This window comes from Lipophrys pholis (assembly GCF_963383615.2).
Source record: "Lipophrys pholis genome assembly, chromosome: 22".
Lineage (NCBI taxonomy): Eukaryota > Metazoa > Chordata > Actinopteri > Blenniiformes > Blenniidae > Lipophrys > Lipophrys pholis.
In genome coordinates, this window is record NC_137644.1 from 9,111,565 (window position 1) to 9,139,000 (window position 27,436).

A 27,436-nucleotide genomic window follows, 5' to 3' on the forward strand; every position below is an offset into this window, starting at 1 on the left:
TCTGAATGTATTTATATCCCACGCTGGGATATTTAATGATTTAAAAGAATGTCCAGATAAATAAGGTATAACTGTGAAAACAGTCAGAATACCTGGAAAAACTAAAAAAACACACGATCAAATAGTTAAAACTACAATAATAATAATAATAATAAGAATAAGAATAAGAATACATGAAAAAGGCTCAAAATAAATTAACTGAAATTGATAGTATAGCCTTTTTAGAGGAAGAAAAAATAGAGAGAAAAAAAGAAAAGGGGAAAAAGAAAAAAGGAAAAAAGAAGAAGAAAAGGGCAAATGAAGAAAAACAGAGACATTTGGAAAAGAAAGAAGATGAAAGGGAGAAAAATGTCTCTCTTGTCTGAAAATGAGATGCAACAACTTGGAATGTGTTCATGTGTACTTAAGAGGCACACAGCTACACTCACCTGCTCTTATTAAATAATTAGCTTTGTTCTCACTGCAGCATTTTGTCGGTTTTTCTGATTTCCCTTTTGTTTGTGTTTTTTTTCCATAATTGCGAGGAAGTACTCCGAGTTTTTGCCGGTGAAAGTCGGTTTGTAGTAATTTTATAATTACATGTTGCTTTCATTTATGTATCAATTGACCAGTTCTAGTTTTTAGGGAAAATGTGGTCGTTGATAGTGGATGATAGTGAGTGATTATGAAAATGTATTGGCAAAATCCTTCTAGATATTATAGAGTGAAGCGATACAGTAATAGTTTTAACAATAACACCTGCATTGCTTCAAGACAGTATTACACGAAGTATAGTTAATAATCAAACTAGTCAATTTCTCTTCTTCAGAGGTTTTGTGTGACGGTTGAAATCATTTGTTGTTTGGAACAAGTCTGTCTGAATAAATAAAACTGCATGCTCAGTGCCATGTCAGTGTTAAACGGGTAGACTTTGGGTTTGGAGTGTTTTCTGATGCGGTGCTGCCCTCTGCTGGTCACTTGGTGGAACTGCTGGCTGCTCCTCCGGATATGGTCTTCTTGTCCTGGCATCAAAAAAAGAAAATCCAAATTTTCACGAAATAAATTCTGAATGTTCGGCGGGTTGAATGATGGATATCAAGAATTTGATAGGAATGTCTTGTGTTGGCTCATTGTGACGAACGAGTCTGTATGTATATGCGTTCACATGTGTAAATAGATGTGTGTGTATAGATAAATTCAAATTAGTGAAGATAGATTTTTGTCCTTAAAGTTTGTAACTGTATTTTTTATATGTGTTGAAATGTCTGGAAAAACTAATTAAAAATCAGATATATGAAAAAAAAAAAAAAAAAAAAAAGGAACACTTAGGAAGTGTCCGCGTGCATAGCCGAGCCTTTAAAAATGACGCACACCCTTTCAACCGGATTAGCAGTTCCGGTGTGTCAAGTCGCTACAACTGAAGGTAAATTACTTTTTCTTTACTTAAACTTCAGTCTTTGTAAGCTAAAGACGTCGTTGAGGACCGTGATTTAGTCGGTTAGCTGACAAAACTCCATCTCGTGTTTGTTTAACGCGCGGCACTGTCTGCTAGCTTTAGCTTAGCCACGCGGCGTTGCCAGGTAACGGTATTAACCCGTCAATGGCCGAACGTGCGTTGAGTTTACAGAAATCTGAGAAATGTTTATGTTAAATATTAAAAAGTTATTTCGAAAATACTACTTTATGGATATTTTTTCCCTCACTATTGCTGGTAGGGTTTTGATATCTTTTAACCATTTCTGGTGATTTATGGATATTGTCTAACTTTTCCTAGTAATTTGGCAATATCTTTTGACTTTTACTGGTACTTTATGAATTGTTTTTCACTATTACTGGTACTATATTGATATTTCTTTAACCCTTACTGGTACTATATTGATATTTTTTTGTAACCCTTACTGGTACTTTATTGATCCTTTTTAACCCTTACTGGTATTTTATTGATCCTTTATAACTTTGACTGGAACTTTTAACCCTTACTTTTGCTGGCACTATATTGATACTTTTAACTATTGCTGGTGCTGTATTGATAATATCTCACTATTACTGGTGTTTTATTGATCCCTTTTTAACTTTACTAGTACTTAATTTACACTTTTGTAACTATTACTGGTGATTTTTATTCTTGCTGGTGCTTTGTTGTTACCTTTTTACCATTGCTAGGATCATTTTGCCTTGTATTAGTACTTTAGTGACACTTAAAACTGATGCTTGTGGTTATGAATAAAATATGCTGATTATATTGAGTTTTGGTCAGGACAAAAAAAAAGGTTGCACGGTCAAAATTTTGAGTGTGAAAATTGACTCTATGCAAAGAGTATGGAAGGTTCATGTTGGTGCATGTTTTAGAAAGTGAACATTTAAGGCTACATATGTGTTGCTTGAAGTTTAGAGGGTAGCAGTGTCTTGCTCTCATAATGTTTTTATAAATTTTAGGGATTTAGAGTTGTAAACTGTGCATGTTTGAAGCGCAGACGTGCAAATTTCACTTTATCTGTAGGATGAAATGCGATTTCTTAATTTATTACAGTTTTTAGTATTTCCCACAACCAATGGAGTACCTGGGAGTCCGGGCTTTCCCCCGTTCATTCAGTAGCAGGTCACCTGTCGACTTTCAGCTTCCTCTCGCCCTCCAAAAAAATGATGTCGTCTGCGGCACAGTATATGTTATGAGGTGTGTCAACACAAAAACAAACATTTTGGGATCATTCATATTTATTGAAAGGGATAACATTTGAAAAGCAGACGTTCACAGGTGTGATGAACTGATGCAGACAAGAAATAAAAGTGAAATAAGTCAAAGTTGAACGTTTCTGAGTAAGTTGGCCACGTTTTGTTTCATTTGGGCCACTCTATTGACATATTTGTCATTTTTTTTGTCGAAAAAACCAAAAACAGCATTGGAATATAACAGAATTGGGGAAAATTCTCAACTTAAACGCAGAAATTGACAATTTTTTGTACATTTCGTTTAACAAAAAAGACTTTTCTTCCACATTTATGCTCAGTTTTCATTCAGTTTGTCCCGTTTGAACTTGAACTTTTAAGCGTAAACAACTGCAGTTTGTGTTTATGTGAATCATTTGATTTCATTGAGTCAGAGATTTTTATCTTCTTCTTGTTTTGGCCCAAAACTTGCAGCGCTTTAAATCAAACTGCATTATTCGGGAGCAAATTGGCGATCATGTACATCCGTAATGCAGGGACACGCGTCTTAGATTGAAGCGAAGTTTCGTGAGCGCGGCCCCGGAGAGAATCTCTGCTGCCTCATTAGAAACGCGGACATGGGCTCACAGCAGGAGCCACTTAGCGTTCGAACCCCCGGAGGAGCCCAGACAAGAACGAGCAGGTCGCAGCTCCGCGGGGACAAAACATTTTTTATTAGCGGACTCAAATGAGGCTGGGAAGGAAACAAGCTGGGAGACTTAAGAGTTTGCAGCTTTTCTCGAGGTATCTGGAGCAGAATGGCCGCGTTTAGGAGAATAAATACGGCCCCCTGTGACGACGACTTTCGTATAAACTGGGAGCAAAACATTTCTACTGTTATGACTCGATTATTGAAAAATATAAACGGACTCATTTTTTACTTTTAAAAGTTGACGCTGAACTTCCAGGCAAAGAAACTTGATTAGTTTCTTTACTCATTGAAAGGAAAATGGGCACTTTACATCTTTAGTGGCGCAATTTAGTCTCTATTACCGTATTTTCTGTGGTAAAAGACCCCTTTTTTTAAAAAAAAATTGTCATTTGTGCGCTCGTGTGACCCGTATAAAAAAATATAGTGGTACCTACCACTTGTGACCACTAGATGTCACTGTATGACAACAGAACGCTGCTACAGCACCACAGAATGACCATCATTACTACTGTGTTTGACTGACAGAGGTGTCGCGTTACAAACATCTGCTCCAAATCTCTTGAGTTTGTTTACCTCGGACTTTAAATTACATCCAAATCCAGCTAAGATTGTCGTTTCTATCCTTTTTTTTTTCCCATTATCAACCAAGAAGGAGCAAAACAAAATATGGTGCAATGGCGCCAGCTGAAGGTCGAATATGTACAAAATCCACACTTAAAAAAAAATGAACATGCCTGGAACAACATGTTTTAATGGGATAAGACATGATTTATTGAAGTTAAAAGGTTTTCATACCTCATGGCAACTCGAGATTGTTGAAACTGAACAGAGAATCAACAGGCGTCGTGAGATTTATCAAGAAAGCGGAGAAACGTGTCACACTTGTGTACATTTATCACAGTTTCCCAGCATTTCTTTTGACCGTTTCTTCACACCGACGAGCTCCGAGTCGGCCGAGAGAAGCGCGTCGTGAAAACCTGTTCATGGTATTTTAATAACCGCTCCACCACGACCCCCCTGAGGCCCCGGTACCCCCCCCCCGCGGTGCTGCCGGGGCCACGCCGTGACTCAGAGCTCGGCTGAATCAGCTGAGAAAAAGCTGTCGAGTTTCCTCTTGAAGCTTCATTCGCCTGGAGGAGAACAAATTAAGTTTATTACTTCATTTTGAACTGAGAATTTAGCAAAATACAATGGAATTAATGTAGTAAATTGATGTAACATGATCGCAGCGATACACAATACTGACAAAAATCGATCAAAATGAGCTGCCAAAACACGCGAAACAACCAAATCCAGCAACAACATGCGATGCAAACTGACTAAAACAAACTAAATCTGTTATTTTAACAAACAAATGTATGTCGAATAAACAAGGAAGAACAAGTACAACTAGCTTAGTACCGGGACTTTTTCATTACAGAACTACTTTTTTTATTTATTTTTTTATTTTTTTTAACTCTAGCTTCGCCACAGGACATTTTTCGCTGTACGGTAAGGCAAGGCGCATCGAGAACCAGACGTCGGAGTAGAACGGTGAGCCTCCGTTCTCTGTGACAGTTTGGAAAACGTTCTCGTTCTGAACTGCAGCGTCCAGCTCCTCCTCTCCTGGGACGGGGAGGATGTCCGCGCCTGGCTGAAACACCAGGGGGCAGTGTCGCGCCAACATTTCAATAAACTGCGTTAACGGAACAATCGGTGTCAGACTAGCTTAGATAGCTTTTTCCGTCAATTCAGCTCCCAGACTCACCTGATCACCGCGAGATTAGCATTCCGTCAGTTTCATTATAAAACTACAACAGTTACTCGGTAGAGCGTATTCCTTCGCCAACACCACTTTGCAATGTTATTGTTAAATGACGGTGTTCTGTTAGTTGCCATTCGTTTGTGTCACTTGAACGTTGGCATGTGATTGGCTGAGAGTGGAGAAGGGGGACGGGGGAGCAGATTTAGAAACGCGGTAGAAGGCGGCTAACAGCCGCGTCGGCCCCCGATGGTTGCTTCCCTAACGTTCGGTAATCAGACTAATTTAGCGCTTTAGTGCAGCGGACGCTATCGAACGAGACGTAAATCGGGTTGTACTTGTGTCGTTTCGTGAGCCGGCGAAAACATGGCGCCCGGAGATTCGTTGACTCACGTCCAGCAGCGTCTCCGCGTTACAGTCCGTCCCCCCACAGCGGCGTCCTCAGTGACAGAGAGTCTCTGTTCAGCTCTGTAGAGCAGCACATCGTCCGTCAACACTCAGTCTCCACTGCTTCTGCTTCCTACGGATCTGAATGTGTTCGTCTCTAGCTCATGTCCTTTTGATTCCAATTTTGATCATTTTGGTTGTTTTCAGTTGGATTTGATCTTTTTAGGAGACTCAGTGGTGCTATTGTACCGTTTAGCATCTGATTTTATCTTTTTTCAGGCATAACTCGTTTGTTTTTAGCACCTTTCCACATTTTTTCCAAGTTTTTCTTAATTTTGTCATTTTGCGTTTGATTTACATTAAATGTTTGTTTAGATATCTGTCAGTTTGAATCAGAATGTTTATTTTGAGCCAATTAAAGTCACATTTTTTGGTATAAATTTGTCTGTTTTGGCCATTTTGCCTCAGATCACCGGATTTTAAGAAGTTTTGGTCAAATTTTGTATAAATTGGAGTCTGATATTGTGGTGGTTTTGTACCTTAAAGAATAATTGTGATCTGGATTTTGTTTATTTGTGGTCATTTTGTCAGATTTTTTCATCAATTTCTAATTATTTTACTTTTTAATTAGACTTACTTGTGTACTTTTATTCTCCTTTTAGTAGTTTTACATTTTTGCACCCTTTTGTTTTTATCATTTATTGTAAGTTATGTTCATGTTTTATCAGATTCTAGATGTCTCTAATGGTTTTTGATTTATTTGTTGGCTATTAGTGTTAGATTTGTGTTTTTTTTAACGTCATTTTTGTTTGATTGTGGGTCATTTGTTCCTGGTTATGGTTGTTTTATGTCTGTTGAGCGACTTATTTCAGCATTTTGGAACCTTAATTTTGCTAAATAACTGTTGTGCCTGATATTTCCTTTTATTTTCTCCTATTTTCTTGCCACAGAATTTAGTTTTAACATGTGATTTTGGTTGTTTGAGATCATTTTGGATCTTATTTAGTTGGTTTTGCATCATATTCTGCATCATTTTGTGTCGCTGTTTTTGTAGTTCAGTTTGGTAATCCTTTTTTGTCTGACACGTGGTTCGTCTGGCTTCTTAAACACTTTTCTTTTATTGGTTTTCAATCTTTTCCAGGATTATTTTGTGTCTCTGCCCTCACGGTGCAGAACCTTTTTGCAGGTTTCTTCTCCATTTTACGCTGATTTTGGTTGTTTTTCGGTCATTTTCTTTCTTTCTGTCGGTCGTTTTCACGCAGCGGTTTCTCCTGTCCAGCGTGTGTGTTTCTGTCTCCCAGGATCTTCTGACCCCGCAGAGTTAACAGGAAGTGTGTTTGTGTGTGTTTCCCCGTCTCCTCATAAACATCCGTTTTCTTCATTCGACATCCAGATTTAGTAACTTCACCGTCTATTTTAGTGGGTTTCTGACCGATTTCAGTTGTGATTTGTTGTACTGTATATTCAGTTTTGACACATTCCGTCCGAGTTTAAAACCACTTGCGGATTATTTTAGTTATTTAGTCGTTTTTCATCTGATTTGGGAGTCGAATTCCATTTTAGTTTGTCTTTGGATCGATTTTTTTGTTAATTTGGTGTCACTTTCAGTTCTTTTCGATTTTTATTGTGGTGATTTTGTGAGTGTTTTTGGTCGTTCACTGCGTGTGTGCGTTGTCACGTCTGTAAATATGAGAATTTTGTGTCGGTTTTTCACCACAGACCTGGAAAAATGTTAGTCACCTCTGAGAGATCCGATCTGGACTTGAGGAACGCTGCTGAGATCCGACGGTAAACCCACATACACACCTCCATAGTTCCTACACACACACACAAAATACACGCACACACACACACACACACACACACACACACGTGCACACACACACACAGACAAAATGCAAGAGATACACACACAAAAAATACACAAATACAAAAGATACACAGACACATGTGCACACACAAAAATTCAAAACACACAAAATGCAAAATACACCCAAAAAACACAGATACATGCTTGTGCAATAAATAATAAAAAAATTGAAAAGATACACACAAATAAATAATATACAAACAAAAATAAAAGGTCGTCGAACACATTGACACATGCACACACAAAAATACAAAAAATACAGACACACACAAAATACAAGATGCAAAAGATACACACACACAAATACAGGATACATGAAAAAATACACAAGGTACACAAACACATAGACAAATGCATGTCCACACACAAAAATACAAAAGATACACACACACACACACACACACACACACACACACACACACACACACACACACACGCGCGCGCTCATTTGAGTTTTATTCAGTAAACAGATTTTGTATTCACGCTCTGAAAGTCACAAATGACTCACCTGCGTTTATCGTCTTCTGGCAGCGACGCGTCTGATCTGACACACACACACACACACACACACACACACGCATTGAAGTCTGATGGAACATCAGAAGAAGGTCAAACGTGAGCGACGTGTTTGGCGGATGAAGCAGAATCAGACTCACAGCTTTGATGAAAACTCCGTCCGACCTGACGAGAGGGAAGAACATCGGTTCACGTCTCCTCAATCTGACATTTTCACACCCGAATCAAACATCTTATCTTTGAAAAAGTCGCCACACCTCATGTTTCTGTCTGAGAGTGACGAGATGCACCTGAACGTCTCAGAAAACTGCAGAATTCTTTGAAATGTAAATGAAAACGTGCGAGAGAGACACTGAACAACCAAAATGATCTGCAAAGAAAGCCACAGAAATAAGAGAGGCAAAAGAAAGACCTGTAAAAGGAAATAAAGGACCCAATAAGGATGAAAGACGAGCAGAAATGTCCATTAAAAAAATACAAAAAAATGGAGAAAATACATAAAATTTACTTAACAATACAAAAAAATATGATGAGGTAAACATCTTTCTTTATTTGGAGCCCTTAACGGGATGCAAAATAACCAGAATGACATACAAATTGAGTTCCAAAGTGAATATCAACCACTAAATGTGACGTTAAAGCTATGCACAATGGTAATGGGATGCAAAATAGCCCTCAAAATTAATAAAACATCATTAAAAATATGAGAAATATCTAAACAAAGCTTTAAAAGTAATATTAAATGGATGCCAAGTTATCACAAAACATACAAAAGGTGAGAAATCACAATGAAGGGATGCAAAATGGCCATAAAATCATACCAAATAAGTTGATTGAGATTCATGAAAAAAATAAAATAAAAATCTAAGAGAGATTCACAGCATCTCACAGAAGACTTAAAATGTACCACAGGGATGAAAAAGGGCACAAATTAATGAAAGATGACTTGTAGAACTACAAAAACATATACACTGGGATGCAAAATGTCTGCCAAAGTTTGTAAAGGGATGCAAAATTATGAGAAAAATTGAACATTTCCAAAAATCCATGGGAATGATCATAAATTTATGAATGTAAACCACAAAAGATATTGACATGGGGAAAAAGCACACAAAACCATAACAACTGGAAAACGACATTAAAGCGACATTAAGAGATACAAAATCACCACAAAGGGATTCAAAAAGACCCAAAATAAGATGGAAACCTCAAAAGACTGAAATTAGCCTAAATATTTCCCTTAATTTCAAAACCCATGAAATGGAATTACTAATTATCATAAAAAGATAAAAGAAAGGCTCTAAAGGGATCCAAAATGTCCACAAATATATAAAACGGTTACAAAGTGTATAAAATCTATGTGAAATAACCGGCAGACTGACCTCAAAGGGATGCAAAATGGCTATATAAAGGACAGGGAATGAGAAAAACTATCAGAAAATGATCAAACAGATTCTCAAACTTAAAACCCACAAACTCAGATTGATGACGAAACCAAAAAGATCAAACAACATGACAAGGAGAAACATGTGAATTAGTCACAAATGTAGGATTTAAAAAAGAATAAAATGGGATGCAAAAAACCGTGACTGTATCTAAAATAATTACAAAAATGCATCTGAAGAGGCGTGAAATGAGAAAAGAGCCATAAAAAGATGCAAAACAACCATAAAGTCAGAAAAATGTCACAAATAAATTCCATAAACCTGAAGGAAATAAGCTCAGATGACGAATGAACACACAGACATAAAATAATCTCAATAAGGGATGCAAAATGATCAGTGGAGTGACATTCAAAGTGGCCACAAATGCACACTAAACCTCATAAGGACACGAAATTAGATGGTAAACAACCACGGTCTTATTGAAAAGATGCAAAACGGTCCAAGACTTATATGTAAGGGATGCAAATTGGCTCGGGAGGGAGTCTGAAATGATCTCAACTTACTGTAAATGACAAGAAACATGCATGGAACAAAAATGACCACAGGGGATTTAAAAGACTAAAATTAATCTCCAAAACAACCACAAAAACGGGACGCAAAATGGCTCCGGAGACGCACAAAAGTTCCCATTTGGGGTGAAAATCGCTCACCTCCTGCGCTGCAGCCGCTGCCGCTGTTGTTGTTGTCACTGTTGGCCGGTGACGAATTCCCACAACCCATCGCTGAGCCCAGTCCAAACTAAACCTGCGGCGGCGAGCGGCGCAGCCAGAGAGGTGGCTGTTTTTCATCCGTGTGCAAGCGAGCGAGCACGGGGGGGGGGGGGGGATTGAAATGACAGCGTGAGAGGAAGAGGAGGTGAAAAGTGTGGTCTCCTCCTCCTCCTCCTCCTCCTCCTCTGCCAGTCCGAGAGAAGCAGATCAAAGTCTCCAAGAATCGATTTAATTGGAACATTTTTGGCCATAAAAAAAAAAAAATGGCCGAGAAGGATCAGAGGGACGCATGAAGCAGCTCCAGGTCAGGGGGGGGGGGACCACACATGTGAGACATGTGCAAGAGGAAAACGGGAAGAGCCAAACTGAGACACAGAGAGGCAAACGGCGTAACCAGAAATGTGAAAAATGATGCAAAGTTTGGTCAAAACAACCTCAGAATAATGGAAAAATGACAAAAAGTGACACAAAAATCTATTAAAAAAATCTGAAATGAGAATGAAACGGCCAGAAAAAGTCACACAGAGACATAATCGCAGTAAAACAAGCACATAACCGTCTTAGTAAGATGGAATACAAACACAAAAAGATGGAGAAAAAAGACCCAATAACTGCAAAATGTTTTCACAAAATCGCACAATCCAACAAAATGTCAGGAAAACACACGAGGGCGGCGGTAAACGAAATTAAAATAACCCCCCCACCCCCCAAAAAGACACTAAATGATCACAAAGAGCAGCAGTGTGACGCCAAGCTGGAATTAAATTCACAAAATGTTACTGGAGTGAAGAAAAGCATCAGAAAACAAAGTAAAACAATCGACGAAGGTTGGAAATGATAAGAAATATATAGAGGGAGGTATGAAAAATCACAAAAAGAAACAAAGATAGGAGGGAAGCACGAAAAAAGATAACGCATCATAAAAGATGAGCACAGATCAAAAGGCTCAAAATAAGAACAAAGAGCTACAAAATAAGACCGAGGGAATAAAATCAACAAATGCAACAAAAAAGGCCAGAAATGTAAATAAAAATGTACTAAACCGGCGCAAAATGACGCCAAAGAGACAATAGCGGGAACATATTGCATCAAACATCGAACCAAAATAAAAAAAGGTTTTCAAAAATAGCTAGAAAGACTTTAAATGAAGGGGAAATACAAAATAAGAAAAAAGACAAAAACCATCAGAATGTGATTTTAAAAAAAATAAATTCATAAGATTAAAGAAAAAGAAATGAAAGGATCCAAACAGACGGACAGTTTGGACGTCTTTGGTGAAGTAAAAACAAATTTTAAAACTGATGAGTCGTGACTGGAAAAATAAATCTTCACAGGATTTGAGCGGACTTTATATATGTAAAGACTAAAGTTGACCACTGGGGGGCACTGTTTAGTCAGGAGAGTTAAAAATACGTAATTTATGTGACAAAAACAGAGAATATATGATATTTGAACGACTCAAAAAATACAGAAGTCCTTTGGTGATAAAGAGATAATAAAAAGTTATTTATAAAATAGGGAAAATAACTAAATGTTGTGCGACGGTTCATATCAATGGTTCATGTTTTTATGAAATTCAATGATGGTAGATTCCAATTAAATTGAAAGAAAATGGGAATCATTTATTTATGGGGGGAAAAAAATATTAAAATAAAAAAAAGAGGAAATAATCTTATCTGTATATCCATACTATATGTATAACTGTGAAAATATTAAAATTAATACAAAATACAGCTGGAAGTAGAGTTGTAGAGACTTAGGATTCTGAAAAGTTCTAAATAATTTCAATAAAACAACAAAAAAAGACAAAAAATGCCAACCATCTAAAAGATTATTTGAATAGAGACGAAGGTAACGCTGCTCAAAGATTGTGAAAAAAAGATTCAAACTAAAGTATATGATTAAAACCAAAACAGAATTATTGTTTCAGCCCTAAAAACGTGACTTACAAACATGCGTATAGCATGTTGCCCTACACAATATAGTTTGCTATGTGTTCTGTTATTAATCTCTCTTTAAATTTGATTTAAATGAACACAGAAACCGATTAAAGGTTTATTGGAATTCTTTTATTATGAAAGTTCCTCTGGGAGCTTCCTCTGCGGTTTCACATCGAAACGTGTCAGAGGAGGAGAAGGCAACAAAGACTGAATCCTGCAGTCCCGACGCGGCGCCACGGCACAGAACAGAAGAGCGGCGTGATGGAGGAGAACAGAGAACGGCAACAGAATACTCCAATTTATGGAAAATATGAGCGGCGACCACGGTGACGGGAGTAAAGACACTTTAAAATGAAGTTACAGTTTGGTTTGAAAACAAAAGAAAACCTTACAGCTGGTTTCAGAATGGACTCAACATCCTGAGCGGAACCTTTAAAGTCTCTACATTGTTTTCCTATCGACCGACGCTGCTGCCGTCATTGTTAAAACGACCACTAGATGGCAACATAAATATTTTCTTCACCTTCATGTCTGATAAAAGCCTTTTGTTCACTACAAATACCATTTTATTGACCCGTTAAAGCCCCGAAGATGCAGAATTATCCGATATTTGCTAATAAAGTTGGCAAAAAACAACGTGAAATAGAAATAAACGAGACCCGGGTATACCAATTATCCGCACTATAATGGTATAACCCCGTTCCTTTTGCGCGCCACTAGGCGCTCTTAACCGAGAACCCGGAAGTACCTCCGTTTGACAGTTCCAGCCACAGGTAAGCGCGTGTGTGTGTGTGTGTGTGCGCGTGTGTGCGTGTGTGTGTGTGCGTGTGACGTGTATGTCTGTGTGACGTGTAGGCAAAGAGTGTGCACCCTACTTTGCCTACAGCAGGGAAGCATGTCCAGGGACCCGGGAATCAGTTTCTGGAGTTGATCTTTCCCACAACACTGACAGCGCTGTGCGCGCGCTCCCAGCACCGGCTCTCTCCGCCAGCGGAGAGAGGAAAGGCGCACCGCTCCGGGCATGACGGTGCGTTCAAGAGCGCTCCATTCCGGGCATGACGGCGCGCTCAGGAGCGCTCCGTCACACACTACAAATACCATTTTATTGACCCGTTAAAGCCCCGAAGATGCAGAATTATCCGATATTTGCTAATAAAGTTGGCAAAAAACAACGTGAAATAGAAATAAACGAGACCCGGGTTGCGCCTTGTTCAACGAAACAGCGAGTGCTAAATCTAAAAGCGCACCTGGACGCGGCTACGGGTTCCTCCTTCCCTCGGCAGAGACGACTTCTTCTGATCCGCGGATCAAATCCTACAAGCAGCAGAGCGTCAAACACAAACCCTCCACCTGCTGCGGGATCAAGGTCGCTCCACCTGTTTACTGTTGTGAGAGTCTGAACCCCCCCAGAGGCTCCCCGCTCTCTTTACACACATAAATCCTGGGTTTTGTTGTGGACTTTGTTCCTGAGCTCTCAGACTGAGGCTCTTCTCCCGGAACCTTTAAAGGTTTAGTTCTTTGCCCCGGCCTTCAGTCGTCTCAACTTAAGAAGCAGCCGAAGAAGGACGGATTGTACGTCTCTGTAAATAAGGTTTTGACGGGTCGAAAATATATTTTCAGGGTGGAGACGGAAAGTTTGTCGCACGATAACTTCCTCTTCAGGAATGAAAAGTATTTTATTACTATTGCGGCATAAAAGTTTAAGGGAAGAAGAATCAGGTTTTAAGTGAGTGATTCTCAAATCTGAGCGGTTTCACCATTCTTTCTGTCATACAGTCAACAACCACTAGAGGGCGCCAGCTACCGTCAATTACAGGTCTCTTTTTGCTTCTTATGTCAGAGTCGCGCGAGTTCAGAACGAAGACCGGACACAAGAAATAAACTAAAAATAAACGTCACTATCATCTTCTATAGTAAGAAATGGTCTGGATACAAAATGTATAAAAAAAACTTTAGTTTCCAAATGAAGTATATAAAAATAGGACTCCGACGCTATGAGAAATACTGTAAGGCATTAAAAATGACAGGTTAAATCAACTTTACTGAAAATCTGTGCAACGTAACGACCACAGGTTCACCAGTAAACCAGAGGAAATGTAGAATATTTGTAATTATTGATCAAATTGAAGTACGTGAACTAAATAAAGAGTAACAGGCACAGTTTAGTAAATTTTCTTGAAAACAAATAAAAACATTTGATCTGTTGAACTCCAGCTCTCTGGTCAATGGAACCTGAAATGTATTTTTTTTTAAATTGAAAGGACTATTTTGATCCACTTTTAAAATTCAGCCAACAAATCCAACCCTACAATCGCCGTATAAAAAAAATTCATTTTATTTTTTAATATTTCCCCCCTTTTTCCCCTTAAGTACTCAAACTATATAGTTTTTGAATTTTATTAGATTCAATTTAAATTAAATTATTAAAGTCTTCATTAAATGTAATTTTACTTTAAATTAAACATTTCAACAATAATAAATTCTCTGGATTTTTTTCTTTCAATATTTATATATATATATATATATATATATTTCCACAAATATGCAAATAAAAAATTCTATTAGTATTTTTTAGCAATAGTTATTTTCAAGATGAGCTTTCATCCAGGATTTCTACATTTTTCTTCTTTTAGAGTTAAAATATTATTTGATATCATTAAACTAGCGTATGATGAAACTTTCCTCCAATATTATCGTCACTGTAAAAATTCTCAGATATTTCGATCTCTCTCGTCGATTTTGACGTTTCGCTGTCGGTTTCTCCGGTTCCCTGCTCAGTTTGATGGCGGCCGGTCGGGGCAGCCGATGTGAGCTGCTGCTCGTCTGGACAAGCCGACTCCAACGTGCTGAAGTAAGTTTCTTTTCATCCACTTTTCTTGGCATCTGGTGAAGAATTAAGGAAGCGGAACCTTTAGCCTAGACTTCCCCGCAGTCCAACGGTTTCCCGCCAATTTGCACTTTTTGGCGGGAACAAAAGCGCCGGACCACGAACCCGCGGTGTCCGTCCGGGAACCTCTGAAGAACTTCCCGTTTTTTGTTCTCTGCAGGTGAGGAATCGAACCAGCGGCTTCCTGCTTCTCCTCGGCATCAATCGATGAGCGAGCGCAGCGCCACCAGCAGGCCGAGTGCGGCGCCGCAGGCACGCCCCGTGACGCCGGCCGCGGCGCCACAGGCCGTCTCCTGCAGCGTGGAGATCCTGTTCGTGTCGGACTGGGTGGTGTCCCCCGGCGGGACGCCCGTCCTCATGTCGACGCGTCGCAGGAAGAAGTCGTGGGTCATGGCGGAGTAATTCTCGGGTCCGTACGGGACGCTGAGAGCCTCCGTCAGAAGCTCGTGGCCTGGATACGTCACCTGAAACACAGAAGTGGAGACGGATCAGGGTGTGCGGCTGTGTGACACTCGAGGGCGCTACTGATGGCGTGCATGTGCGTGCGTGTGTGTGTGCTCACAGTGAAGCTGTAGTTTCCAGGCAGCAGCAGTCTGTAATATTCCCCGTGTCGGTCGGTTCTGAAGGGACACATGTTCTCGCGACCTTTGACCTCGACCACTGCGTTCTGCACCGGCAGGCCCGAGCCGTCCAACACGCGACCTTTGACCCCTGCAGGCGCAAAGTCGGTCAGCGTGTGTGTGTGTGTGTTACCACAGGCGGTGGTTAGGCGGGGTGGAGGAACTGACCGAGATGGACCTGCTGCATGAAGGCCAGCAGAGCTTTTCTATTCTCCGTCCACAGAGCAGGAAGTTCTGCAGCAGGAGGAAACTTGCAGCACGACACCTCCAGAGTCAAGTCCAGACACTGACCCCACACGTAGTTATAGTCCTGCATCCCCCCTGCAACACACACGGTATAGCGCACACACACACACTATTACAGACACAGACAAACACTTGATTATACACACTTAAACATAGACACACACACACACACCTGACAGCGGGTACCACAGGTACCCATTGGTGACGCCGTCCAGGAAGGGTCGTCCATCCCCGCAGTGATCTCCGAGGTGCATGGAGGCGTGGCTGTACGAGTACACCTTGGCCAGGTGGAGGAACACGTCATCATCAGGGGTCAGGCTGGCCCCGCCCACCAGCTCATGACCTGTGGGGAGTGTCACAAACACGGCAACACCATGGAGACTTGGTTTGTAGGATTTCAGAATCGACAACAACCTACACACACACACACACACACGCAGAACTATAAAACACAAACATGACAAATTAATGTTTTCTGCAGTTTCCACCTATGTTGCAGTACCGCCGGCTGCCAGCAGGTGGCACAATCCATCCATATTCTTTCCTGCCTGCTCACACACTCAGTAAAACTCTCCACACTCCTAGTAATGCTTGTTTGTCTTTTTTAACTGTTGTTTTTTCTTTCTTGGAACCTTCTCAGTGGCGTGTGCGCAGGTTGTTTATGTTTGTTTGTTTGTTTTACCTCCATTGCTGTTGTCGTAGGGATAACTGGCCACCAGCGCTCCTCCGTGAAGGTTGGCAGAGAGAATGAAGGTCTCGCTCTGCAGCCAGCTCATCACGGCTGTCGTCTGGAATTCAACAAAAACACACAACAAAAAAAACCCTATTTATTTCACTCTTGACTATGACAACATTAACTGTAAATACAAGTAACGACCAGCAGAGGTCAGAGTTTCATTCACTGCCTTAAAAAGTAGAGTTCCAAAGTGAGAAGCTTGAGTATGATCAATGTTGGTGGTGATGTGGAAACATCTGCTGGTCATTTTCACATTTTTTAGGAGTGTCCGAGCATTTCTGAGTATTGGACAGTATAATAATGCACCTGGAATTACATTTTTACATCGATGTAACGGACAAAATAAGACAGATATTTACGACTAATACAATTGTACTATAAGAAAAATGTACAGCTATCCACAAAGTCACAGAGTGGACAGAAATAATTCAGAAAATATACATTACAAAATGACTTTTGCTGAGACATGCAACACAAAGACGTGTCGGGAAAAGTGGAAACATCAGGCGATCACAGTCCTTGTTGACCTGTTTATTGATCAGTTCTGAACTGAATGAGAAAACAAAGGCTGTGTGTCTTGAAAGGAGCAAACTCCAAACAAACAAGCTCGTAGATACGTGGAAGAGTCTTACTCAAGAAAGATCCGGAGGATCAATGTCCAAGACTGTCAACATAAAACGCTCCTTGCTCTGTTTGTTGGTTCGTTTGTTGTGAGAAATAACAAAAACAAAGTTTAAAAAAAACCCCAATAGATTTAAAACGCAAATAGCAGTTTCTTTCAATAAATTAGTTCCTCACATGTCTTGTATAAGAAAATTTGTATAAAAAGTAGTGCCGTCAATTGATTTAAAAAAATTAGCTAATTAATCGCACAATTTTCTGTAATTAATTGCGATTATTCACATTTTTTTCTTCTTAAGACTGAAGCTTGTAATGCATCATATTATTTTATAATGTCCTTTTAGCTTTGAGTGAATGCATTTTCTCTCCAAGTTTAGCAAAAAATTTAATAAACAAACAAACATCTTTCTTATCTCAACTCACAGACATACATAAATCTGGGTTTTGTTAGAGTGCAGGTCCAACACGTTCAACATTTGGAATATTTGTAGAAACAAAGCAGCAAATACACACACACACGACTAAAAATGTGCCCGGTGTGCACAATGTTCTCGTGTTTCCCCCACGGTGCAGTACCAGCGGTCACCAGCAGAGGCATTCACATTATCATCATCCACATTCAATTTTAATTTGAAAGAACGGCGGTTTTATCGATTTACCGGCCGTGACTCACCTCAGCCTCCCTCTTGCCCCCCGCCGGCGGCTGCCGCCTCTTCAGCCCGGCGAAGGCGTCGGGGAAATCTCTGTTCAGGTCCACGCCGTTAGCGTTGAACCTGGCGGGGAAAGGACGGAACGTAATCAAACAAAACAACCGGGCCTGTGGCGGGGGGGTCACAAAAACTTCAGAATAAAACGGACCGAGCCACTGAACATAACGGACAAAAAGAGATTCCGGAGCGTTTGTCGAGGTCTATAGAATACTTCAAACGTGTGGAAGTTTCTTCTTGCGTTGGCGGATAAAGACGAGATGTGATTTAAATAAAAACAAAAAAAAGCATTTAACTTGTCATATTTCAGACGACCACAGAAAATGAACTCAAGTTCAAATATGTGAACTCTTATGTAATCTAGCATTTTATCACACAATACATATGGACATAGGCAAGCATTCAAGCACACACCTAATATATATATATATATATATATATATATATATATATATATATATATATATATATCCCAATAAACAATCCCCACCCCAATCTTAAATCATTAATGTCGTTATTAATGATTGTTTTGTATTAATATCTATCTATACATACATACATGTATATATATATATATATATATAGAGAGAGAGAGAGAGAGAGAGCGATACATATGAAAGTGAAACCACTAAATGTATAAATCAGCTCACAGCCAGACGATATTAGTACATCAGCCATCGTTACAGCCACACTTCACCCCAAGTGTTACTTAGTGAGAAAGAAGTAAAAGATCCATTATTCTAACAACGTCTAACAAAGGAGCCGCAGGTTGTCCAGAATTTGATCGTGGTGCTTCGTAAAGACGATCTAATTTTTTTTTCCCAATCGGAGAAAATACAACACATCCTTTATCCAGTGACTAAGTCACGGCGTTACTTTGGACTTCCAGCTGATCCTGATTAATCTCCTGGCGAGCAGGGTCGTAAAAGCGGTGACATTTCTTTTGTGTGAGGACGGTGAGACTCATCAAAGAATCCGGTTGAGGAGCCGCTCCGGTTACTTCCGAGAGCGTATCAAGTCACCGCGGGCAGAAGTTCCTGAGACGTGGACAAAGCCAGGGGGTCGCATGTCTGAGGATGGAGGCCTCCGTCACAAGCTGGAGAAAACCGATCTGGGCCAGGTGAGACTTGGTGTAAAATCAGTGTTTGTTTCTGAAATGAAATGTCAAACTAATTGTTTTCAGTTATGGGTCATGAGCTCAGCGGGGCCGTGCTGGCGCCACCTGGAGGGTGAGAAAGGTAAATCGGTGACTATTTTAGAATGAAAGGATGTTTAGAGGCGCAGCGTGCGTGCGCGTGTGTGTGTGCGCGTGCAAAGCTGAGAACAGTTCCAGGAAGCTCTGCGCTGTCAGGAAAACGTTTCTTTATTTAAACAGTTTAAACAGCAGCAGCGGAGGTCATGAGAAAACAGATTCTTTTCTTCCTGCAGCATCAGAAACGAGCTCGAAATGTATTTTTAATCATCGATGCACTTATGTTGTCGTGTTTACTGCCTCCGCTACTCTCATATTAGTTCTAGTTTATTAGTTATAGTGGCGTGTTTACTTCTGGTGAAATGGAGGATAAATAAAGTTTGTCATCAAAGGCTGTGTGTGTGTGTGTGTGTGTGTGTGTGTGTGTGTGTGTGTGTGTGTGTGTGTGTGTGTGTGTGTGTGTGTGTGTGTGTGTGTGTGTGTGTGTGTGTGTGTGTGTGTGTGTGTGTGTGTGTGCGTGTGTGTGTGAGACGACATCACAGGTCAGATTTGTTTTGACGATAAAGTTTTAACGATCCGACGGGATCAGATTAGATTCAAGTGTCGCTAACGGCTAATTGCTAACAGATTCACTTATAATGTAGGAATGGGGGGGGGGCGCACACACACACACACACACACACACACACACACACACACGGCCTCGTGCTCCAGTGTCAGTCAGATAACACGTCATCAACACATCCGTCCTCCTCCGGTGCGGGGTTTTCTCCAGGAGCGGCCTAACAACCTGCATTCTGCCGTCTTGAGGTGTGAAGCTCCCGACAGCCGCTTCACGGCGGGAATCAGCGAGAAGCGGCACGTAAACACCGACTGTTTACAAGCGAAAAACCTCCAGAAGGGTTTTTTTAGGATGATGAAAGAGGGACGTTTTTTTTAAGAGCGATCACAGAGACACAAAGAACTGATCTTGATCCCGTGAAGGGATGGAACCCAGGGGACTGTGATACCTGATGTTTGGTTTTTAGCATGCCATGAGATTCTCTCATGACGTTTTGTTATGTCATCACTTGTTGACATGTAATTGTGTTAGAGCATAACTTTTGGTTTATTATGGCTTTTTGTCTGCTCGCTGACCTTTGATTGATAGAAAAGTCGCCGACGGTCCAGCGGGAGAAGACTAAACACTCGCCGTTCCACGCTGTGATCTGTGTGATGCAGATCTACAGCGGGTTTCCTGTTAATCAAAGTCTTTTTGGGCGTTGGAGCGTCGCACAGTTTCGCCTTTTCATAACAAACAAGCCGGTCTGTGTGGTGTCGGAAGCCTTTGTGTTTCGCTGAAGTGGAACAAGTTTCTCCCTGGAGACTACTTTGTGTTTCTCTTGTTTAAAAAGCTCCACGTTCAGTTAAAGTCACCGGGATTCGTAGAGGTCCTCCGATTCTGGAGCGACGCAGACCTTTAACAAGCAGACGTGTGTGTTTGAAGTGTGTGTGTGTGTCGTGGTACCTGCCCTGGCTGTACAGGCAGTTGGTGTCGGAGGAATCGAACCCGTCGGGGTTCATCGTCGGCAGGACGTGAACGCGGACGCTCCTCAACAGGCGCACCGACCACGTCTCGTTGTTTCTGTAGCTGCGCACGAGGTCGTCGATGAGGTGGAGGAGGAGGACTCTGCCGAGAGCCTAAGCACACACACACACACACACACACACACACACACACACACACACACACACACACACACACACACACACAAAACCGTGAGCTTTACAATTTCAGCATTCGATGTTCACAGTTGTTCGACAGATATCAAGAGCAGAAGCTATAAGGTCACGTTTACAACATTTTCAAGTGAAAAAACAAAGAACCGTTGTATTCTGACTGTCCGTTTCCATGACAACAGAAACGCAGAACACGCAACTTTTTTAAAATGGCCCCCAAGGTGGAACTTTTTCAAAAATACCCCGTCTCTGTGGAAACGGTAGGGGGGGGGGGCAACCTTTTTCAAAACACTACATCTCCGTGGAAATGGGGGGGAAATGATACTTTTTGAAAATAGTTCCCAAGGTGGAACTTTTCTAAAATACTCCGGCTATATTGAAATGGGAAGATGCAACTTTTTGAAAACACTCCGCCTCCGTGGAAACAGGGGATAATGCAACTTTTCAAAAATGCTTATTTACCGTATTTTCCGGACTATTTTCATAGCTTAGCTGTTCCCGCGATTTATAGCCAGGTGTGACTTATATATCAAATGTTACAACACGTATGACACAGCTAACACTTTATTCTCTTTTCCATCGAGTATGAAACCGACTTCATCAGTCAGCCGTTAGCATAGCCACCTGCGTCGACCAGCTTCACGGCTCCCGTTTTAAAAAGTGAAGGAAAAAACGATGTGATTCTATGGTTTGCAAGAGCAGAAGCGAGGTGTTACGCGCTTCGAGGCTAACTCCGCGAGCTTCCCGACTGGAATGTTACATTAGATATTCTTTTATTGTCCCACAATGGTGAATTGAGACTGAACTTTTATTTTGGCGCCAAGCGCATGAACCGATTTTTGTCTTGCTGCGTTTCACACTCTGGTTCATTCCTCTCCACCCGACATTGTTCCTCCTGGGGGGGGTTTTTTTCCCCCCCAAACGGAAACACCAGTGGGTGTGGAAGTGATGTTGTGAGTCAGCGAGGAATCGAAACGCGATCCAGAGACGAGTCAGCAGCTGTGTTTCCTTGGTTTTTTTGTTTAATCACCCTGAGAGGAAGAGACAACTTTTTATTGGACGCGGGACAGTGGAATTAAAAAATAAATAAATAAAAAATAAGAAGGGAGACTTTGAGAATGAACGAGAGCCTGAGGAGTGAGAAAAAGAGAAGGATGGGAAAGGTGAACGGCGTGTGCTCGGAGCCCACACACACACACACACACACACACACACACACACGTTAAGACAGGCACTGCCTCTGGCCGTCTAAACTGTGTCTTTTCTCTCTGCTGCCGTCACTAAAACACACAACGCCCGTTTCCACCCTTCAATTATCCGTGTGCTGATATTCTATAGTGTCGCGGTTAATTAAAGGCTGCGGCAACAATAAACGGACACCGGGCGCACAGTGGCGCTCCGTTATGATCCGGCGCCGAGGTTTGTTCCCCGCTATCGTTTTAAAAACGGGATCGCCTGCTGAGTGTTCAAGCAGGTTTCTCGTGGTGAAGTCAAGACCACCTGAGCCGGGATCAAAACCAAGACCGGAGCGTGTGTGTGTGTGTGTGTGTAAAAGTAACTCAAAAGTAACTAGACAGCAAACCCTGCAGTTCCTGTTCATACTCGCTCAGACCGGCATGTCGTAACAATAAATCATACGCACACAACTCAAACTAGAATAGAATGTAATAGAATAGAAGAGTCATGGAAAAGGGTTAAACAGAATTGAATGGAATAAAATAGATTCCAAAGAAATGGAATAGAACAAAAACAAACAGAGTGGAAATAAATCAAATAGAAGACAATACAACCAAACAGAATAGAACCACATTTAGTGGAATGACAGAGAAGAATATAATACATGTGTAAGTGGACCTGAATAGAATTAAGTGGAATATAATAGAACAGAGCGTTACACAGTAGAATAGCAAAGAAAGTAGAAGGACCTGAAGTAGATTTCAAGTGTGGAATAGAAGTGAAGTAAACCAGAATGCAGTTAGAATAGAATAGAATGGAATAGTTGAGCACAGGTTCACAGCTCACAGTAGGGAAAAACACAAGAGAAAATACAATGAATCAGAAAGCCCAAATTAAATTTAAACAAATTAAATTCTATTTCTAAAGAGTGAAGGTTTTCCTACGTGGGCCCCAGCCCCTCTAAAGTCTGCTTACGGCCCTGCGGGGAAATTTACTGACCTGGAAACACAGAAAAACCTTACTTATTTGTCAAATTTAGTCAATGATTTTGTTCTTTACAGCGGACAGTTTGAGAACGGACATCATTAGACTGTCTGATCACACACGCACACACACACACACACACACACACACACACACACACACACACACACACACACGCACACACGCACACGCACACACAAACCTCTTGTCACACAGGAAACGTGTTTGTTGGGAGTCACTCACATGAACCTTTACTGGTTTTTCATTAAGCTGACATTCCCGCTGTGTGTGTGTGTGTGTGTGTGTGTGTGTGTGTGTGTGTGTGTGTGTGTGTGTGTGTGTGTGTGTGTGTGTGTGTGTGTGTGTGTGTGTGTGTGTGTGTGTGTGTGTGTGTGTGTGTGTGTGTGTGTGTGTGTGTGTGTGTGTGTGTGTGTGTGAATCCAGAGAAAAGTTCCCTCTGGACCGATACACTCGGCTGACTCTCTCTGTTTGCTCAGTGTGTGTGTGTGTGTGTGTGTGTGTGTGTGTGTGTGTGTGTGTGTGTGTGTGTGTGTGTCCGGGCGTGACTTGTCTATTTAAGGACATTTCCATGCAGGCCGATGGAGCCGTCCAGAGCAACCACACGCCGGTCGGAGGTCTCCAAACTCTTTCCATCCCTCTGACTTTAATTCACCGTCAACTTAAGCAAAGTGCACTTGAACGCATCGCGTCACACTCTCTCTCTGTCTTTGGATTTGGACTTCAGCTCGCTTCTCCTCTCGGTTTTTCTCATCCTGATGACATCATTCTTGCTAAATGTGCAAACCGAGCAGATCAACCTTCAATTCATGGAGGAAAAAAAAAAACCCAAGAAAAACTATTATAAAGTTTCCTCATAAAAAAGGGAAAACGTCACTGCTGGTTGCTTGTAACGAAGCGACGCATCAGGATTGATATTTATTTAATTATCATGAAATACACCAATGCAGTAACTTCTAGAAAGAATTTTCCTTGCTGATCGTCAGTATATTGGATCATTTTTTACAAACATAAATAAAATGGCTTCAGCTACTAAGAGGACTCAAACTTTAAAACAGCTCATGACCTCCAAATCAAACGTCGCTAAAACGGCTAAAAACCCGTGTCGTCTTCTCTGTTTTTGGTTCATTTCTGTCGCAGCGTTACAGCTCCACCTATAGGCCTGGCATATGTACTACATCATTTTGAATATGTTTCATGGACGGGAAACTTTTTTTTTTTTTTTAGGAACGACCGGGAGAAATAAAAAGAACGTTTTGTGGACGGGGACTTCGAGTCTCTCAGTGTTTCCCAGGGTGTCTCAACGTCTCTCGGAGTCTCTCAGTGTGTCCATGTTGACTCAGCCCTCTTGTACATTAGGACCGGAGGGAAAAAACACACCTCACCTCGCAGTCTGCCGTCGTCACACAAAGGAGAGTGTTTGCCTCTGAATGGCTTTTGTTGATCTCTTTAGTCTCCTTTTTATTCCTGCTTCCTGTTAACAGGGAGGGGTCCCGGTGGGTGTGCGTTTGTGCAAGAGTGTGTGTGGGTGTGTGTGGGTATGTGAGAGTGTGTGTGTGTGTGGGTGTGTGTGTGTGCGCTCTCACCTCGTTTCCATGCATGTTGGCCACGTATTTGAACTCGGGGACGCCGACGGTGTGTCGGTGAGGACTGGCGCCCAGAGCCAACACCCACAGCTGCTGACCTGAGGGGGGCGGAGGCGTTACAGAGCAGGTGAGGCTCCGTGACGCTCTGAACTTGCATCATCACATTACGAACAAAAAAATCCGCAGAGGCGCCGCACGGAATGTATTCACCCAATAAAACATATTGATTCAACAACCATGAACACATCACAGAGACACGACTGATGGATTCTACACCAATCAGCCAATATGGACTCCATGAGGTGGAGCCTCGATCGGTTGGACTTGTTCCTCCAGCACATCCCACAAATGTTCTCCTGGAATCTGTTGGCCAAGTCAACACCTCAGACTTGTTTGTGTTGGTATCAGATTGGTATCGGTATCAGATTAGTATCGGTATCAGGTTTGTATTGGTATCAGATTGGTTTGGTATCAGATTGTAACAGTATTTGACTAGTATCAGGTCCATATCGGATTGTATCAGATGGGATCGGTATCAGTATCAGATTAGTAACAGAATCGGATCGGTATCTGTATTTTTTTCGGATGGGAATGAGATCAGTATCAGATTGGTATTGGATCAGAACCTGATAGGTATTAGATCGTTGTCGGCCATACCAGATCTGGTGAAAGAAAGAAAGTCTGTCTCACACGTCACCACCAGAACACTGAATGAATGAAGCTCTGCATGTCTCTGCAAGTCTCTCTCACACACACACACACACACACACACACACACACACACACACACACACACTTTACTGTCTCGGCAAAGTGTGAACGAGTCATCGCAGCAGCTCGAAGGGGGGAAAAAAAATATGACAGCAGATGACACACAAAAATGCTCCAGTGAGGTTGGATGAAGGCCAGCTGGCGTCTTGGATTAGCCTGGATTATTACTGTGTGTGTGTGTGTGTTTGCAACCATCCGGATTAAGCCGTCCCAGATTAAATTAGCCTCCTATTTTACAGTCTAGTCATACAATTACATCAACACACGCACACACACGCACACACACACACACACACACACACACACACACACAGAGTCAGTGTCCTGGTTGCCATGGAGACTGACACCGGACTCCCCTTCAGGTGAGCACTGAGCCTCCAACCGGCTGCTCGTGATGTAAAATTCAGATTGAGGAGCTTCACCTGCAGCGTTGAGAGGAATTTGTGTCACAGAGTGTCAAACCTGTACGTCTGTACGTCTGTACTCGTACCTGGAGTTATTTCCATGTAGGTCAAAGGTCAGTGAGTCATACTCTTATGCAAAGCTGTTAGAACAGCATCAGGCTTGGTACATTTGCTTTCAAGGAATTAACAATAATATACAAGTGGCGCTCTCACATTGGAAAAAGCTGTTGTTTTTTTCACGATTATTTCATTGAAATACAAAAATGTTCATACATTTATTACACATAAATTTTAATTATTTTGATTTTATCCTCGAATTTTATCTTATACCATCGCATGCAATTTAAAAAAAATGTAACTCAAGAAAATATTAAATATTGAATTTAATCAGACATTATATTATGGAAAAATAAAAATGTTTGAAATTTTAGTGGCTATGTTATATTTGCATTATAATAATGTCATAAATAAAGTAAATAAAGTCATGTGTAAAAGAAAAAGTTAAAGATATATATTTAAAAAGAGTACAGTCACAGTAACTTCAAATAGTGCCAAAAACCAATCTTAAATTAGTCAAAAATATGCCCCCAAAATGATTCTAAATAGTACAAAATATCAGTACAATACAAGTTTAAAACCGGTGTAAAATTAATGTAATATTAGTCAACGACTCGTCCAAAAATATTCCCAGAAAAATCATCCAAAACTTGTTCAAAATTGTATACAAACTTTAAATAGTGCTGAAAGCCAGTAATTACTTGTCAAAAATATGTTTAAAATCTAATGTAAAATTTGTCCATCATTAATCCAAAAATATATACAAACGTTTTTCCAAAAGTAGTTCAAATACAAACAATCCCTGTAGAGAAATACTCGACAAAAACATACGCTATTTCTTCAATATAAACATCTAGAAGTACTTTTGCCTCAGATTCATTTATTTGGTTGCGTCTTTAAGCGTCACTCACCTCGGACCGAGCGCCCGATGCTGTACAGGTGAGTAATGTCCGGGTGCGACGCGTTCACCTGCAGGAGGTACTTCTCCATCTCACGGTTGCTATGGTAACGGAACTCCAGAGTCCAGGCAGGGGTGAGGACGAGGAGAAGGACGAGGAAGAGGAGGGTCGACATCACTGCCGGGTGAGCAACACATCGGTATTTAGTACAATATAGAGCATCTTCCTTCTAGTAACTGATGTAACTTCAGATAACATCCAGATTATACGGCATCTATATCGGTTTGGAGGTATCTAATGGAGAAGCCATGGGGAGCCCTCTAGTGGCCGTGTTAATTATGACAACATCAATGATACGGAACTTTCAGAACTCAAAAAATACTTAATTGAATGTAAAAATCAATCTTTATTTTTCTATATAGGATTGTTAACAAACGTGTACATAGTTGATTTGCCAGTTCAAATAAATAAATTAAGTCAAAAAAACCTTACAAAATTAATGCTAAGCAAGTTCAAAGTGAATTTTCAAAGTATTTACCTCCAAATTCTCATATACTTTCATCTTTACTCTTGGTGTATCACTTTGATTAAAGAGACTAAATATTAAAAAAAAGATGATAAACTGACCTTTGAGTTTAAGGCATTAAAGGTGTTTAAGGAGTTAAAGGTGTCAAACACATGTTAGTCCAGGGGTCCCATTCCACCTAATTTCATCTTGATTGAAATTGTGATGACTTCAACCTTTAACGTTTTTCTTTGTTGTGGTGCAGAGTATACATGATGAAAATTTGCAAAAACCAAATAAGTACTACTGAAAATTACATATTAACATAAAGACAGTTTGAATTAAACTTTCTGGTTCAAAAT

The 27,436-nt window shown here is 40.8% G+C and overlaps 2 protein-coding genes across 2 annotated transcripts; both read right to left on the reverse strand.

Moving 5' to 3' along the window:
* Positions 1 to 2,680: 2,680 nt before the first annotated feature.
* On the reverse strand, positions 2,681 to 10,097 carry c25h12orf75 (chromosome 25 C12orf75 homolog). Its single transcript, XM_080492340.1, has 6 exons — positions 9,947 to 10,097; positions 7,992 to 8,016; positions 7,844 to 7,879; positions 7,206 to 7,282; positions 5,472 to 5,546; positions 2,681 to 4,467 (listed from the first exon to the last, which is right to left on the reverse strand). The coding sequence occupies exons 1-5, from the start codon at positions 10,014 to 10,016 to the stop codon at positions 5,491 to 5,493; spliced, it is 264 nt and encodes an 87-aa protein (XP_080348466.1). The 5' UTR covers positions 10,017 to 10,097; the 3' UTR covers positions 2,681 to 4,467; positions 5,472 to 5,490.
* A 4,936-nt stretch (positions 10,098 to 15,033) lies between these two features.
* On the reverse strand, positions 15,034 to 26,744 carry cpm (carboxypeptidase M; the record flags this gene model as incomplete). The annotated part of the gene is made up of 9 exons (XM_080491574.1): positions 15,034 to 15,297; positions 15,396 to 15,544; positions 15,622 to 15,774; positions 15,872 to 16,042; positions 16,382 to 16,487; positions 17,730 to 17,829; positions 20,463 to 20,635; positions 24,439 to 24,536; positions 26,582 to 26,744. The coding sequence occupies 9 exons, from the start codon at positions 26,742 to 26,744 to the stop codon at positions 15,034 to 15,036; spliced, it is 1,377 nt and encodes a 458-aa protein (XP_080347700.1).
* Between the last annotated feature and the right edge of the window lie 692 nt (positions 26,745 to 27,436).

What these genes read in the sequence shown, in the direction of transcription:
- c25h12orf75 (XM_080492340.1), bottom strand. Translation starts at nt 10,016, where the DNA reads ATGGGTTGTGGGAATTCGTCACCGGCCAACAGTGACAACAACAACAGC. An exon ending in ACGGAGTTTTCATCAAAGCT is followed by an intron (nt 7,880 to 7,991) that starts GTGAGTCTGATT and finishes TGTGTGTGTCAG; the next exon opens with ATCAGACGCGTCGCTGCCAG. An exon ending in CCAGATCGGATCTCTCAGAG is followed by an intron (nt 5,547 to 7,205) that starts GTGACTAACATT and finishes GCTGCTCTACAG; the next exon opens with AGCTGAACAGAGACTCTCTG.